This window comes from Muscardinus avellanarius (assembly GCF_963383645.1).
Source record: "Muscardinus avellanarius genome assembly, chromosome: 1".
Taxonomy (NCBI): Eukaryota; Metazoa; Chordata; class Mammalia; order Rodentia; family Gliridae; genus Muscardinus; species Muscardinus avellanarius.
The window spans coordinates 199,242,793-199,261,670 of NC_137786.1; the positions used below are offsets into that span (position 1 = coordinate 199,242,793).

The 18,878-nt window shown below is 33.3% G+C and overlaps 1 protein-coding gene across 2 annotated transcripts in view; it reads left to right on the plus strand.

Moving 5' to 3' along the window:
• The window catches only part of LUZP2 (leucine zipper protein 2), a gene marked incomplete at both ends in the record, with an annotated part of 495,487 nt that overhangs the window by 215,368 nt on the left and 261,241 nt on the right, over positions 1–18,878 (plus strand). For both annotated transcript variants that reach the window (XM_080714586.1, XM_080714587.1), the window contains 3 exons: positions 2,954–3,024; positions 7,198–7,279; positions 17,660–17,722. In XM_080714586.1, coding sequence (XP_080570712.1) covers positions 2,954–3,024; positions 7,198–7,279; positions 17,660–17,722 — 216 coding nt within the window. The remainder of the gene's footprint in view (positions 1–2,953; positions 3,025–7,197; positions 7,280–17,659; positions 17,723–18,878) is intronic.

Here is an 18,878-nt window from a genome sequence, read left to right on the forward strand (position 1 = left end):
GCTTCTAAAACCAATATGACCCCTACGCTTTTCATATTATAAGACGATGAAAAGTAATTAGACCAAGAGGTAAATGAATATAGGAATTATATCTAGAAGAGAATATTAAATTTCCCCTCAGAGAGCTCTGATGTTTTTTTAATAAAACTCATTACTGAAATGGGTAAATGCCTTAGCAAGGAGACTGACATCTGTAAAATGTATTCATAGATGAAATCTCAATCAAAAAGCAAAATAAAGGTCTACTTCAGATAGAAAGGATTTCATAAATGCATGATAATATCTAATACTTGTCTTTAATCACTGAATATATTGAATACCTTCTGTATACTAAAAGCTTTCTCTCTCTCTCTCTCTCTCTCTCTCTATATATATATATATATATATATATATATATATATATATCATGATTTAATTTTCACATCTATGCAGTAGGTATTGTTATTGATTGTGGGTTTTCTTGTTATATATAACTCATCTTGGTTAGAGAAAATATTTTTTTTGAAGGTCAGAAACAAGAGCCAGAGTTTTAATGCTAGCAATTTGGTTCTAGAGTCTTTCTACTTGTTATTGAACCTAATCATGTGGAATTACTGTTTCCCAGTTTTCTCCTTAGTTTTCTGCTACTAAGAAGATGGTATAAGGAGGATGATGGCAGTGTTTGGCAACCATTACATCTTGTTGAACTTTATAAAAGTACTGTTTTAGTATTCTTTCTGCAATTTTATTTAATTTCCATGTGAATACTATGGTATATACATATTAGTCTTTTTTCATAGGTGAGAAAAAGGTTAGAAATGATTAGAAAATCAGCACACACATATCACTATAAGAGACGGAGCGAGTCTTTGAGCCCAAATTCAAGTTGCTGTTAAAGAAACTGCATTATTCTAGAAAAGCTGGAAATAGGAAGCAAAGGTCCAACTACAATTCAGCATGACAAAATGGGGAGAGAGAGAGAGAGAGAGAGAGAGAGAGAGAGAGAGAGAGAGAGAGAGAGAGAGGAAGAGAGATAGAGAGAGAGGAGAGAGAGAGAGAGAGAGAGAGAGAGAGAGAGAGAGAGAGAGAGAGAAAGGAAAGAGAGAGAGAGAGGAAGAGAGAGAGAGAGAAAAGGAAGGTAGCTGTGCAGAAATAGTACTGCTCTGCTGGAAATATGCACAGAACACTGAGCAAACAATAATTAGGATGAAATGGGGTGCAAACTGATTTAAATTTTGTTTGAAGTCAATGCCTGAGGTGTACTTTACTAAGTGAAAATTCACCAGGTGAATAAGCCTGGGAAAAACATTCAAGACATCTGTGTCTTCTCAGAGGCATGTACCATCTGGCACTTTGAGAATACTGAAAACATATGGTGAAATGCCCAGGAGTGGTCAGTGTTTACAGTCTTCCCAGGACACCAAGTCTCCCCAAACCAGGAGTCTAAGTCAAGCCGTCTGATCACAGACTAGAAAAGTGTTTGATTAAAAGTTTTATGGAGTTATAGTTCTTGAATAGATAAAAATTCTGCCCTTATGAGTAATTGCATTTTTAAAATGCTCTTGTAACTATTGGGCCACCCATTGTAGAGGATGCTTTTTATTTCTATTACTTAATCTTCTAGCAAACTCTCCCCGACATTATTTTTTATTTATTTTGTTTTTTTATTGGTGCACTGTAGTCATACAACTAGTGCTTTCACATATATGATTCTCTCTTTTGAGTTGAGTTGTCCAATAACTGTCTAAAATAGACTCTTCATAAATTTCATCTCTGTAGTTTAAGTGAGGAGGTCAAAAGACTGAGTTTGTGACCTGCCTCAGATCTTATGCCCATCATGCACTTTGATCTGTAAATTCTATATGTGACAGCCTTTCCCCCAGTTTAATTCCACATTTTACTTTCTTTGAATTTTACATATAGCTACTTCTTCCAAAGAAATATGGAACTACTTATGGGTGGCTTCCTCATAAGAACCTTAATTATTGCAGGGAAGAGGTTTCCCTGATTAGTTCATCCTGCAACATTTTTGTGATACTGACACTTTCTTTTTAGCATGGGATTGAAAAATGTGTGGATGCAGAACACTATGGCTTTGAATAGGTCACTGCATAATTCATGATAGATATTTGCTAAATAAACATTAAGTAAATAATGAATTTGCATTCTGATCTTGTCATTTTCCTGTCACAGTTGCTCTATACACTAGTGTTGCTCCTCCATTTCAAAAGTTTAATGTTCAGAATGGCAGGTTATATTCTTAAATAATTTATAGAGTATAAATAGGAAAGTTGTTACAGAAGGCTTAATAACAGCTTCTCTTATAAGAAAAAGCTCAGGGATATTTTCTACTTTAATTGGTTGTCTTTGAATCTCAACTGATTTTTCTGGAATATATAAGCACTAATGACTGAGATGGTATATGTTGCTTTCATAACAATTTATCTGTGGAAATCAGGTATAATTTTACATGATTCTAGTTTTATATGCATCCAAATCCATTATTAAAATATAAGAAATAGACAAGACCAAACAGGCATGTGCCTTCTCAGTTCTTTGATCTTTAATCGTGTTATTTCCTGACTTACAAAGAGAGACATTCTATGTTCCTTTGTATTTCCTAAAACTATTACAGAGCTAGTTTGATATGTCTGCACAGAACATAATAAAACTTCAAAGGAAATGTAGGACGTATATTTTATATTCACTTATATGGAGTATTTTCTTCTCCATCAAACTTTTAAAAGCAAAGACACAGCTCAAATCCTTTCACTCTTTGTATTGTTCTTGCACTAGAAGATGCCATGAATCCCTGTGTGTTTTTAGAGCCATGAGGACCATGACAACCTCATTTCACCATCTGGATCTGGGTCACAAGTATAGTCAGAAATTGAACTAGATAGCCAAGTGCAGAATGAGTCTCTTTGTTTCACCTAAATAAGACTTGTTTTCCCCACTTTTATTTTTTCATCAGTCTTTAAAAAATGATGAGCAGTCTGCCAAAACTGATGTTCAGAAGCTTCTGGAATTAGGCCAGAAACAAAGGTAAGATTACAGTTTATTTTCCTCTTCAGTTCTTTTTTTTATCATGTCAAAGTCTATCAGGGAATTCACTAAGACTCATTTACTCTAAATACATGAACTTATATGTCTTCATGTAGTTGTAAGTTTATGGTGGTACACTTGGGAATCTTGTTCATATGCAGATGTTTATACATTTCCTCTGGGGTGGAGCTTGGGATTCTGCATTTATAACAATCTTCTTGATTTTGAAAATACATCCATTTCTTATATGCAGGAATCACATTATGAATGTCAATGATGTGTAATATTTCCCTCCATATATAAGATACACCCAGAGATATGAAGCCCATCAGGTATAATTGACCAGATGCCATTGACCTCAGTGGAAAATAACGAAACTCAATCTAGATTATAATGAATGTAGGAATACTAAGGGAAAGTAATTCTAGTAACTATATAGGTACAATTACTGTAATAGTATTGATATTTATTTATTTATTTATTTATTTATTTATTTGAAATTCATGAGGTTCTGATATTTTTCTGGAAATTTAATCAAGGAGGTCAATCTAGAAACAAGTTAATATTTTCTGTGCATTTTCTAAACTTCTAGATTATTTATAGATATAGACATTTTCTTATTATATCCTCATAATTAACTTGTAAGTAGATACTATTTTCATATTATATTGGTTAGATATTATTACTCAAAATGTTTAAGTGAGTTCTGAGAGTCCTGTTTATTGGGATTTCAATTTAAACCCTGCTGTATTATTTGATAACCATGTCCACATTGGTTCAATAATTCCAAAGCCAAAAGCTGTTAAGTTCACTCAGAATGATGCTATACAGAATTGATTATAAGTCCCTTCTCATCTGCCTGTGTCTTCTCTGTTAACCATGCCTTGGGACCTTGTGACTTATTCTGGATGTACATTTGGGTTGAGTTTAATGGTTCCTAGAAGACATGCTACTTCTATATCACTTTTAAGCCAGTAATTATAATCATAGTTTCTTGGTTCAGAGATGGACACCGAAATACAAGTAAATCTATTATAATTTCCCATGGAGCCAAAAAGCAACTGATATCTGGAACTAGATATAAGAGAATATGGTGTGGTCATATATGGCTTTGTGGAGAGGTAAATAGAGTATTTCTGCCAAGAGACAGGGAGATAGATAGATAGATAAATAGATAGATAGTAGACAGACACAGAGATTTGTGTTTGTATTGTTATATTGACTCCTGAATATTACATTTTCAGAAATATGTAGCTAGTATGGATAATATTCATAGAATATTAGCTTGGTAGAGAGGTTTTAAATTATATCATGTAAGCCGGGCATGGTGGCGCACGCTTGTAATCCCCACACTTGGGAGGCAGAGACAGGAGGATCACACAGGTTCAAAGCCAGCTGCATGTGCTGGCATAGGAGACCCTGTTTCCAAATAAAAATGTAAAAATAGGTCTGGGGGTGTATCCCGGAGGTAGAAGGGCTTCCAGGAACCCCAGTACCACACACAAAAAAATTATATCATGTAGTAAGGAAAAGGGTATAATCAAATAAAGGACACCAAAGAGTAGAGGTTACTCTGAAATGTCTCAGGGTTTATCTTAAAAAAAGAATAAAACATTTTATTCTCCATGTGGCTGGTAGATAGAGATTTTCTGAATGATATTTTTGAACTCAGAATACCTGGGGACATTACAGTAGTGATACCTGCAGTCTAAGAGAATGAATAGAATTGTGGTAACTTCTTCATCTGTGATTCTGTTGAAATACAAGCTCCGAACCATGCAAAACAGCTATCTTTCTATAGAGTGATTTGTGTGAATTTGCTATTATATATGTTATCTGGGACAAAAGAGGTATGAAATACCTACCCTTTGATGTAATATGTAATCCTCTGCTAAATATATGATCACTTGAGCAACCTGTTGCATATGTCATCGGAATTGTCTCAGCACTTGAGCTTCAGGTTAGCTTCAAATTGGACCCTGGAACAGTGAGACATAGTTTTTCGTCAAACTCCAAGGCACAGTGAGAGTAGTGTAGAAACAAATCTGGAATTATCTCCCAGAGAAAGACAAAGTGCAAATCTGTGAGGCAGAATTTTTGACTACAAAACACATAAGAGTAGGGAGCAGGTAAAGAAATAAATCTGAAGAAAAGACAAAAGGAGACAGAGATTCAGGAGATGAAAGACTCATGGTTCCACTCTGCCTGATATTTTTCTTTGTCATGAAAATATGCAGAATTCTCTACCTCAACAAGGTTTTGTTAACATTGTTTTGCTACCTGGTATATTTTTCACTATTCCCTACATTGCCTCTAGAAGGGGGTTGTACCAAATATATTTTATAATTTCATTTTTGTTATATGTTTTACTTTCAACTAATTAAAATGTGTGTTTAGATAAAATATCAAGTTAATTATTTTATAAAATAATTTTAACTTTTATATTTGAAATTTTTATTGGATTTTATTTAGGGCTTATTAAAATAATCTGAATCTTCAATATATAATTTAGGTCTTTTCCTTTCTCTCTCCTTCAAACCCTTTCTTTCTACATTCCTACTTTCTTTCCTCTTTCTTGTTCCTCAGTAGAGATAGAGATGGTAAAATGTTTCTCTAAAGTTTGAGCACAAAGACTTGGAGACACATTTCTATAATCTCTCTATTCATCAGTTTTCTACCTGTAATATGCTACCATTAGTTTAATATGAGGATTATAAAACTAACTTGTACATTGTAAGCCTGCAATATTTGTAGATATTTATATTACATTGCATCATGTTATATTGTGCCACACATGGTCTTCATTAAAAATATCAGAAGTAGAACGTAGATTTAAGTGTGTTATATATGGAACAACTCTGATAAATGAAATTGGCTCAAGGCTGTAATGTTATACCATGCTAAGCCAAATCAGAGTAAAAACATGACTCAAGCAGTCATAAACATCATGGAACCAAAGTTACTCTCTCTCTTTTTCAACTTCCAGAAATTGAATCTGGGATGTAATAGTTTTAGAGTAGGAAATCTGGGACCACCAGTAAATAATTCTGAGTTAAAAAAGCTTTTGAGTGTAGAGGACATGATGGTTAAAAAATGAGCATGGGTACCCAGAGGGTTGCTAGCACTGTAGCAATGATCTAACATGTATTAATTGTTCTCATTATTATGCTAATCATTTTACATATTTCCACGTAAATCTGATTGCAAGCATCCCAAACTTAAGCCAATTGCATAAGTTAAGCAACTGAATGTAAGGAGTCTTGTCATTTGCACAAGCTACTAGACCTAGGGTTTTGGTTCTTGATTGGGAATTTTAAACTGGTTTAGATACTGGTAAGACTAACAAAAGTTTCTGTTTTGTTGCTGTTGTTACTTTGAGTGACTTTCTCTTGCCAGAATTTGTGTACCTGTATACATACATAAGCGCACACATAAATTTTTATTTGATATTTAATCTTTTAAATATAAAAGCTTCAGTGATAAGTCCCAGAAAGATAATATTATCAGTCTTAAATTACAAATCCTTAAGAAGAATGCAAAGTTAGACAAATATTTCTATTTTTAACAAGGGAGACAAGGCACATCTATACATTAGTGGTTTGTGTGTGTATAGTTGCATGGTCATGTATTTTCTTTATTGTGCTCATTAAATGAAGCAGCTCTCAAGTTAGAAATAAGTCACTTTCCCCTTTGTTTTTATGAAATGTCTCAGGCTCTGTAAACGATGTCTTGAGCACAACAGTATATAACTAATCAATTAGAGCACCAGACAGAAATGTAATTTGATCCCATTGGCAAGTCTGTGGTGACTTATCTAACCAGCACGTTCACAACCTGGCTTGCTGTCAGAAAAATTAGCTTTTCAACTCGAATCAATATATTGATTTGATTTAGCACATTATGAAGCTTACAGATGATTCACACAGTGGGGTTCTTATAAAACATAATAGCAAGGCAATTTCCTTTAAATACAGCTTACTTCTAGTATTTGTATAGGAGAGAAAGCTATTTATTACCAGACTATTTAGATATATCCTATTTGTATAACTACAGCTTTGTAATTCTAGTTATTTGTTCCCTAGATGTACATAGAGAACAAACATCCTTTTATAATATTCACAGAAAAGATGGAATTATATCTCCCTTTTATTCTCTGTTTTCTACTACAACTAGAGAAGAAATGAAGTCTCTTCAGGAGGCCCTGCAAAATCAGCTTAAAGAGACATCTGAGAAAGCAGAGAAACACCAGGCTACAGTAAGTGTATTTCTTTTTTGTCCCTTGGCTTTGGGGCTAGGGACATTTTTTTCTTTCTTTTTTCTTTGAGACTTTCATTGTTGTTTTGGGAAATTGTTACTTTTTTTCAATATCTCTATGAAAAATATGCACATAAGAAGTAAATATGCAAACAACAAAATAAATTATAGTCACTATGGTCAGATTAATATTGATAACTGTTTAAAAATATTAAATTTATATATAGATGATACACCATGAGAAAGAAGAGGACAAGGCTGTTGGTTCAGGATTCACATCAATAACTTTTAGATTATGGAAGAAACTGGCCTTGAAATAATTAACCTATGCAATGATTAAGTCTTAACTGTAATCTGCTGGTGAAGAATTTGAAGGGCAAGGCCACGCCATCTGACTATTCAATAAATTCCCCAGATTATTCATCCACTATACCACAAATATTAAGAGCTGAATTGTTCTCCAAATCTTTCACTTTCAAAATGACGTTCCCTTGACTGACACATTTCAGCTCCTATAACCAATATTTGATATAAGCAAGCAGGAGGAGGATGCTTGTGAAATAATGCTAAAAGTTAGATTTCTACTTTATTCCTCAAAATGCATATGTATTACCTATGGGTACTGGACTTTCTATTTTGTTTCCAGGGTCTGAGTCCATTGTATAACATATGAGAGTCATAGAAAATGTTGTTCAGTAAAGACCTACAGATATCTAAAAGACAACTATTAAAAAGACAATCTCTTAGAGTTCTTATAGAGGACCATGTGAGAAACACCTGTACTGGACATGAGGCAGAAAAATAGTAAAAATCTGTGGAAGGTGACATTACTGTGGCCCCTGAGGCAAGGAGATTGTGAGGGTAGGCTCAAACCTGTGATCCTCCTGTCTCAATCTTCTAAGAACTAGGATTATAGGTGTGCACCACCATACTTGGCCTTACTGAGGCAATTAAATGTGAGGCAGAGTAAGAGGCTTAGGAATGAGCATTGTGAATAATTATGTTGTTTCTGGGACATGCAGATGCTGCAAGTTGTGGGGACTTGCTTCTGAGATGATTAGTTCAGTTCTGTAGCATCCTGAAGTCTAAGGATCCAATAAAATAAGAATGTTATCTCTGATTGCTTTGCATGGTCTTAGGGAGAAGACTCCTCCCATTTGGACTATAGCAAGGGAGAAAAGAGGCTAAGGCAGGCTTTCTCAATCATTATTTCCCCAATACTAAAACCAAGAAAGAACATTACAAGAAAAGAAAAGTACAGGTCAACATTCCTAATGGACATAGCTAATATGTAGAGAGAAATGAACCAACTGGCCTCTGAATGTATGTTTGTATCATTTTGACTATTACTGTGATGCATAATTCCAATACATCAATAAAAATATAAAAATAGATAATAAGGAACAAAAATAGGATGTGGCTACTCTTTAGTAGTTTAGTAGTTGAATTACTACTTACTATAGGACAATTGTTCATAGAAGCAAAAAATCAATCTTACTCCTTTTGAGAGAAGAAATTAAAAACAGGGTATGGTGGTGCATGCATGTAATCTCAGTATTTGGGAGGCTGAGATAGGAGGATTGCAGGTTCACAGCCAGCCTCAACAACTTAGTGAGGTTCCAAGCAACCTAGTGTGACCTTGTTTCAAAATAAAAAATAATATAAAAACTGGAGTTATAGGTGTAGATCAAAGATAGAATTCAAAGAGTTCAATCCACAGTACCTAAATAAATAAATAAATAAATACAAAAAAGTACAACACATGCTCGGTGTGTTGGCCCAAGCCTGTAATAACTACACCATTTTTTATACAAAAAAGTTTCTATGTTCTTTGCAAAGTTGTTTGCAAATAACAAAATCTTGTAAGCCCTAAAAAGTAAGATATTATGACGCATCAAGGAAATTGTGCTTTACTTCAAGTTATAAAAATATAAAAGAAGATAACTTCCTGAATTATAGAATTGTAAAATCAGTAAATCTGTCTTAATTTAATTCTATTTTTGCATGCTTTTTATGAAGATATAAAAATTTGTTTTTATCCCTAAGCAAATAGTGGTGTAGAAAGTCTTTCAAACTTGTCTTCTTTATGGAAAACTCCAACAAAGAATGAGCTCTCAGGTGTAACCAGCATAATTAAAGGCATTAATGATCCTTGAATGCATTTCACTACTCTTGTTAATTGTTATGGCTTAACATGTCCTAAGTGAGACATAATTAGTCTAAAGCAAGACTTACCTTAAAGTTTTTACTCTCATTAAGTTAAAGAATTACTGTTCTTCATTCTTTATTAAAAGTAAATACACAGTATTCCTTGTCTCTAAGAATCATTTCATAAGTAATTGCCAGGAATGTTTATTTCTCCAGGGATTTTAAAACCTTCTTAAACCTCCTGGGATTCTAAGCCAATGGTCATAAAATGCTAATTCTTTTTTAAATATTCTGAATATATTTTAGGCCCTGAATATTTAAGTGCCACGTGATTCAGGTTTTATATTCATATTTAGCATTTAAAGACATATAGTCCTCATTACAAAATATATTCAGCACATTCTACATTAAAGGTAAATTTAATTGTTGAAAACATATACAGGATAGTATTAATCTGTGAGAGTTTAGAGAAAATAATGTCAGTGAAAAGCAGGTTATTAATAAAGATGGCTTTAGCCAGTTGATGACTTTCATGACATATCTGCAGCATACCTAATTTTGGTGCTGATAAAAATTCTTGAGTAGAAATGGGGAAAATATGTCCATTGGATTACATGCTGTAATTCTAAATAAGTATTTAATTTCAAATGACTTCAAGCCCTTCCAGATAATATCTTTGTTTTATCAACTAACTGAATTTCTCTACATAATAGAACTATATGTGTGACTAACAATTTTGGATTGCTGTTACTATCCTCGTAGTTCAAATTTAACCTTGAAAATTAATATGTCCCAAAACAATAGACACATTAGTTTTTACGCTTCTCATGTCTTATCGGGATTTTCTTCACTAAAATTATTTCGTATGGGTTTCCAAAAGCATGTGAAGTAATGTTAATATGTTCCCTCCCAAGCCAGAAAGGAGGTGACTTGACAAGTGTTAAAAGGTTTCAAAATGACCTTTATAAGAAGCCAAGCCTAGAAGTCAGAAGTGTTGAATCTGCTAATTTGAACTAGAGCTCTGTATAGTGTAGCTCTTGAAGACATCAGAAGAAGTCCACTGATTTTCTTTCTTGAAGTTCTCTACTTATATGGCTGGACTACTTCTCCAAACGCTTTTTTTCCCCCACTTAATCTAACCACTAATAATTTGTATGGTACATGACTTACCAAACACAGTCTCAAAATTAGTCTACATTTTGATTTTGTAAACTGTGTTGAAAATTGAGCCTATGGCCTCTGATTTTTTTTTTACTTTTTTATTTTGAAAGAGGGTTTTGATAAGTTAACATGCATTTACCTCAAGCCTATGATCTTTCTTTCTCAGCCTCCAAGTCCTGAGATTACAGAAAAGATCGACTACAATTTAGGACGTTCTACTTCAAACTACACCTTCAACTTTATTTACTTCCTGTTGTAAAACAGGGTCTCACTATTTGATGAGAGTCTCACTACATTGCAGGGTCTGTCCTTGAAGTTGTGATCCTCCTGACTCAGCCACCCAAGAACTAAAATTACAGGCATGTGTCACTACATCCAGATCTTGCTACAACATTTTTATTAACTTCAATTGCAAACTGGCCACTTCTCTCTGAAGGTCAAGGTTCAAACAAATGTACCAGAGAAATTCTAACAATATCAGACTGTATTATGAATGTCAATTTTTTGTAGAACTTATTATTTGCCCTGAAATTATCACATGCATCGGATAGGAAATAGTGATATTAAGAATCAGTGATTACTGAAAATATTCATGCAGGAATATTTGCAGAGGTCAATGTTCTACCACTTCTCTGAACTTTAGACCTCGGACACTCACTCCTGGGTCCCTGGCCTTGGCTATATTCCTCCACATTATTACATAAAAAAGCATCCATCTTATTTAAACTGCTGTAGTCAGGAACCTACTATTTATAGTGTTACTTCTTTATCTTGAATAATCTAGGAATTTTACTTTCAAATGTATTACAAACAGCAAATTCATCAACTACAATAAATTAAATGGTTTTCTATAAAATGGACATGAAGAAACCTCAAAAATATAATGTTGAGTTTTAAATAATTTGCAAACTTTTACACAAAAGATGATATTTATTTTTTATAAGAACACATACAATAAATGTAATGGTTAAAGTATTCATGAGAATAATATTGATCACCTTCAGGATAGTGGTCACATCTGTGAAGAGGAAATTAAGAAAATTAGGGATCTAATAGTATTTATCACTCTTTATTTATAAAAAGGTCTGATGGAAGGTGGATAAAATATTTACATCTGTTTAATCACAGGGGTTGACATATAGGACATTTATTTACATGTTCTTATTTTTTTAAACTGGTACATTATAATCATACATCTTAATGAAGATGTATTGTAATCATACATCTTAATAAAGTACAGGATGGTAGAGACATACATGTACACATCACCCAATTACTCCTTACCCAATTCCATCCCCATTCCCTCCCTCTTCCCTTATCATGTTTGGCTTAGTGATTGACTTTGATCTGTTTGTGAGTGTATATCATGTGAATTAAGGTGTTTCCCTATTTCCTTCTATCAATCTCCTTCAGTTATGTTGCCTTCTTAAATTATTTAAGTTTTCTCCTTTTTTGTCTAAATTCCCTATGACCCATTTTCTCCCTAGCTTCTGCATATTTAAGAGAACATCCAATTTTTTGTTACTTTTTTTGACTGATTAATCTCAGCATAATAGTATTGGTAAAACTGGTTAACCATATGCAGAATAGACATAAGCCACACTTTCTAACCATAATAAGAGTTAATTTAAGATAGACCAAAGACCTATAAATTAGGCCAGAGATCATGCACTTTAAAAAAGAAGAAATTCAAGTGACCAGTAAATGTATAGAATAAAACTTCTGATTTTTTAAGATTAATTTTATATCCAGACACTTTTGTTGAATTTTTCATTCATTGTATAAGTTTTGTGGTTGAGTTCATTGGGTCTTCTAACTATAGTATAATGTCATCTGCAAACAATGTTAGTTGTAGTTCTTCTTTTTCTATTTATACTCTTTTGATTTCATTCTCTTACCTTATTGCTCTGGCTAGCATCTCAAGTACTATATTGAATGTAAGGGGTTATAATGGAATCTTTGTCTTGTTCCTGTTTTTAGGGGAAATTCTTGAAGTTTTCCCCACTTAATATGATGCTGGCTGTGGGCCTATTGTACATTGCCTTTATGATGTTGATGTATGTTCTGTTTATTCCAATTCTCTGCAGTGCTTTTAGCATAAATGGGTATTAGATTTTGTCCAATGATTGTTTAGTGTCTATTGAAATGATTATGTATTCATTGTCATTGGTTATGTTCATGTGATGAATTACATGGATTTTTATTTCTATGTTGAATCAGCCTTGCATCCCTGGGATGAATCCTACTTGGTCATGGTGTATGATTTTCTTGATGTGGTGTTAAGTGCATGTTGCCAGTATTTCTTTAGCAGTTTTGCATCTAAATTCATCAACGATATAGACCTGTAATTTTATTTTCTTGAGTTGTCGTTATTTTGGTTTTTGTATTAATGTGATATTGGCTTTATAAAATGTACTTGGGAGAATCCCATTTATATTTTATGAAATAGAATGAGGAGCACTGGGAATAGGTCTTTTATAAAGGTCTTTTAAACTTCACTTGGGAAACCATCTTGTCCTAGGCTTTTGTTTGGTGGTAGGTTCTTTATTGCTGCCTTTATGATTGCTATTGATCAGTTTAAGTTTTCTATATATTCTTGTTCAATTTAGGAAAGTTATATGTTTCTAAAAATTTGTCAATTTCTTCTAAGTTATACATTTTGTTGGAGAATTTTTTTCAAATAGTTTCTAATAATCCTGTAAATTTTATGTTGTCCATGACAATATCTTCTTTTTATTTCTTTATTTTTTGGACAATACTACATTAAAATTTTTTATTAATATTTTATTGGTGCATTGTATTTATACATCATAATGGACTTAAAAACTTGGGTAGGTATAAATATACACATCACCCAGACAGCTCCTCCCAGTCCCACCTCACTCCCTCCCTATCCCTCCCTCCCATGCTTGGTTTAGTGGTTGACTTTGATATGAATAAGTACATCATGCGCTTTAAAGCGTTTCCCTCTCCCCACCTCCCATCCCCACAGTTAGATTGTCTTATTTGCTCCTCTATAGGATCACTTTTTTCACCTGGAGTTCTTCCTATGACCCCATTCACCCTACCTTCCACATATTAGGGAAAGCATCTGATTTGACTTAATTCTCTCTTTCTTTGGTTAGGTTGTCTAGTGCTTCATCCATCATGTTTACCTTTTTAAGAAACCTGCTTTTAGTTTTGTTGAATTTCTGCATTGTTCTCTTATTCTGTCATTGATTTCTGCTCTGATTTAATAATTTTCTTTTTTTTCTACTGGTTTTAGAGTTAAACTGTTTCTGTTTTTAAAGGGCTTTGAGATGTGGCATTAGTTTATTTTTTGGGGGGTTCTGTTCTTGTTATGGAGTAAGTTAGAGCTATGAATTTTCCTCTTAATCCTACCTTCAAGGTTTCCCAGAGGTTTTCATATCTCTATTTTCATTTGTTTCTGTGAATTTTTAATTTTACAACTTACTTCTTTAGTGTCTCATTCCTCATGCAGCAGTGTGATGTTCAGTCTCAACATATTTATGTAGTTACTCTGGGTCTTCTTATAGTTGAATTCTAGTTTCATTCCACTGTGGTCTAAAACAACACAGGGGAGTATGTCATATCTTTTGAATTTGCTACTGCTCACTTTGTGGTCCAGGATGTGGTCTATTTTGTACAGGGTTTCATTAACAGCTGAGAAAAATGTGAATTCTGCTGTAGATAGGTTGAATATTCTGTATACATATAAAATATCTACTTTATAATGGTGTTCTTTAGGTCTGAAGCATCTTTATCTTTATTGATCTTTTGTCTAGAAGACTGGTCTAACAGTATGAGAAAAGTGTTGAAGTCTCCAAGTATTATTATTTTGGGATCTATGTGTGACTTAATGTCACAAATAGTTTGTGCTTGGGCTTGAAGTCTAATTTGTCTGATATCATAGTTGCTATTCCTGCTTGTCTTCAAGTTCTTTTCACATGGATTACCTTGCACTAGCCATTCACATTGAGTTTGTGACTGTCTTTATTGTAAGGTATGTTTTTGGCAGGCAGCATATAGATGAATTCTGGATTTTAATCCATTTCGCAAACATGTCTTTTTGTTGAGGAGTTGATGCTGTTTATGTCCCACCTGATTATTGAGAGATGACTCTTAATTCCTAACATTTTGAGTTTTAACTTCTGTTTGAGGTAGTTTTTTTTTTTTGTTGTTGTTGTTTTGGTTTTTTTTTTTTTGCTTAGTTGTTTGTTTGATGGAAATTATTGTTTCTCTGTTTCTGGTGTTTATTACTTGTTTCTTCTTTGCAGTTAATCTCTTTGAGTACTTTCTCTAGTGCTGGTTTGAAAAGAAAAATACTTTTAGCTTTGATTTGTCATGGAAGATTTTTATTTCCCTGTCAAATTTGAGAGATACTTTTCCTAGGTAAATAAATTTTTGGTTGCACATTGTTTTCTTTCAAAGTTTGGAATATGTTGTTCCAGGCACTCCTGGCTTTTATGACTTGGATTGGGAATGCTGGAGTGATTCTAATTTTGTTGTCTTTAAGATTCTCTTCTTGGCTTCTACATTAGTCAGTTTGATTACTGTATTGTGTGGTGAACCTTTTCTCTGATCTTGACTAAAGGAGGTTCTATAGGTTTCCTGTACCTGTTTTGCTAAGGTTGGAAATTTTTCTAATAATATTTATTTGAAGAGATTGTTTGTCCCTTTGGTTTCAATATCATATTCCCTTTTCTATGCATATTATTCTTAGGTTAGCTCTTTTAAGATAGGTCAAAATTTTTTTTAATTGTATGGTATGTATTCATTTTATAGTGATCAACTAAGAATGAAATTCTATTTTTCTTGTGGCTAATCTTTCTTTATAGTTTGTATTGATGTCTTTACACCAATAATTGTATTCTTCACTTCTCTTAGAGCTTCTTTCTGATTCCTACTCAGTGTGTCAGATTTTTTATTTGTTTCTTTATTTTTTACTCTCTCTCTCTCAATTCTTAATGGAAATTCTGTATCATTTCTACTATTAAATTTCTAATTTGTCTTTCTGGTCATCTCTGTAATTCTATGTTGTTGGGTTTTATTATTGGGTAGTAGGAACTCATTGCTACCTTGTTCCTTTTCTTGATTTAAGGTTTCTTAAGCTTGCCTCTTTGTTGTTTTTGATAGCTTTCTTTCACTCTGTACGTGTCAGTATATATATATATATATATATATATATATATATATATATATGTATATATGTATATGTATATATATACATATATGTATATATATATGTATGTATATGTATATGTATGTATATAGACAAGTTGTGTTGTATGCAATGGTTAAGTTTGAGATAGGATGAAGATGATAAAGTCGTAAATGCAAGAATAGGGTAAAGTAGCAGAATTCAATAGAATAAGAGTTTGAGTTGGTAAGGTAATATATAATAGATATTAGAGATAGTAAATATGTAGTAGGTTTCTAGTAACCAATATAGAGTATTTAGTATAGTGATATAAAGTGAATTTAATACATGACAAAGAAAAGAAAAGGAAAAGAAAAAAGAATGGAGAGAAGAGAGTAGATAATTACAAGGGAAGAAGTTTGTAGAGGAGTAAGAATGAGAGCAAACAAACAAGTCACATATTCAGATACAACAACAATAGCAACAACAAAAATAACAAACAGAACAAAAAACAAGAACAAATTAATACAACCCTACAATTATAGGAATATGAGCAGAGTTGGACAAAACAGTCTTTCTCAGTCTGTGTATATTATTTTAGCTGTTTAAGGTTCACAGTGTATAATAGGTTCTTGAACATGTCCAAGCACTCTCATTTGCTCTGTGACCTATAGGAATGATATTAGTTTAAAGCCTGTTTTTTTGTCTCCTTCAGTGATTGGGACCCTGCCCTGGTATCTTTCTCTGTGCAAGCACTGAGTGCCACTTGCACCTTTTCTACTACAAGTATGGCTCTCTGAGGTTTCAAGAAGACTTATCTTTGAGACTCTCTCAGTCTATGCAGGTAGTCAGAATCATGCAAGCTGGATCTCCATGCTAAGCACAGGTTCCCATGCTTTCCATAAACACTTGGCAGGCTTCTCTCTCTGCCTGCATAGGTATTGGGTGCTGTTGGAACTAGACCAAGTGTATATGTAGAAGTCTTTGTTTACCACAACTATGGCTGGGTTGGTCTGACTTCTCTAGAGGGCCAACTATGGCTCTGAGCCCTGAAAACTGTAGGCCTTTTTGCCTTATTGGCCCTGGGGGCTGTCTATTAATCTGCACCCTGCTGAGTCTGACTCATTTCCCACCTTCACCAGGGTGAACTGCAAAGTCTCAGACTCTGAGAATCTATTGCTTGCTGCATGAGCCCCTATACCTGTGCTGGGTGGTCTCCCTAGGGGAGGGCTGGTTCACTTATGGTGTCATTGCCTGCTTCTCTGGATATTAGTAAGACCATGTGAGCTTGGCCACTGCTACTGACAGTTGTATCTGGGTTCTACACAGCAAATGAGGAGCCCACTCCTTATAATTCTGATTAGCTACAGCTGTTTAATTTATTTCAAATTATAGGCTTTTTTTTTTTTCTGGGGGTCTGGAAGTCCCAGGAGAGTAGTCCTGGAATGGTAAGGCAAGATGGCACCACCACAGTTTCTGTAGTAGCAGCCAATGGAGGAGTACTGCATAATTTTCTCCTCTCTGATCTGCCGTCTAGCTTTACTTCCACTATCATTTAATTCTAGGAGCTCTTTTCAAACTTTTGTTTGTTTCTTTTATTGTCAAAATGCTATTTTCAGGGCAATAATTATTGTATGTCAGCAGGACTGATATGTGCTGCTTCCCTCAATCAACATTTTCCTGGAAGTCCACTCACTATAAATTTTAGCCAGATAGAATACTTACAGTCATAATGTGCGTGGCTTCTCAATTAAAAAAATGAATATTTTGTTAGGTGAGAAAACATATTTCTGTGTAATCATTGAATAAATTTGAGTTGAAAACTGAAGGTTTTGGTTAGCAAAACTTTAATTCTTTTGTTCCCTTTCAAAATGATGAAAATCAAGGAAATAAATTCAGAACATATCTACATAATATTCTTTTCATTTTCAGATTAACTTCTTAAAGACTGAAGTAGAGAGAAAGAGCAAAATGATCCGAGACCTCCAGAATGAGGTAAGGCTTATATTTTGGGCATTGTTTATATAAATCAATGAATACACATATGTGCACATATAAATTTGCCACAGAATTGGAGTACTGATCAAATAATGACATGGACTTTGCCTATAAACTAATGAAGAATAATAATAATCTTTCCTGGATCAGTCCTCACAATTATGACTTATTTTGAAGTCAATATCTTTAGCTCTTAGTAATATTTTCTTCTTCCTTCTCTATTTATTTTGTGTTCTCCATAACTCCTTTCTTCCCTCCTTCCTGTCCTTTCCTTTTTTCTTTATATTTTTGATATATTTAAATAGCAGATGAACCATATTATTTCTATATAGCTTCCACTTTGACATCAATGTACAAATAGATTTTAATACCTTGGTACCAATATTTACATTAGTAATCTGATTATGAGAGAAAAGCAGTCTCTCAGACATGAAAAGGAAGTATAGAAAAAAGGTATACAAGCATATTTCTAACTAATTAATTTAATAATTTTCTCTAATGATTTCTTATTTTTGAGTCTTTTTAGAAAAGTGTAATAGGGTGGACTTGAAAATGGTTACCTTGTGTACTAATTCTTGATTTCCTGATTATGATGGGAAATATTATCAGATAAGACTTAAAAGAATATTAAGTATTCTGGATAATTTCTTGTTTACTGGAGCTTATTTGAGAGTTCAGTGAAAGAATATATAACTCACATTAAAAGGAAAAAAAGTAAAAGAAATTGTCCACAGACCATGTGAATTAGGGGATGTATTTAAAACAATGTTAAAGCCTGCCCTAAAATAGGATAAGAAGTATGTCTGTGCATATACACAAACACACACACATAGCACACATAGAAACAATCATATACAGCAATATGAACCTAGCCATCTGATAATGGGATGATTATGGATATATATATATATATATATATATATATATATATATAATGAACTTTTAATCTAAAATTTCTAAAATAATATAACATTCAACTTAGAAAAAAGCATTTTGAAAATAAAATTAAAAATTACTCATATCAAATAAGTTATATGTGCATCTATACCTCTACCATCTTGTACCCCAATAGGATGTATGAGTTAAGATGGGCATGGTAGTGCATGCTTTTAATCCCAGCATTTGGGAGGCTGAGACAGGAGGACTGCAGTTT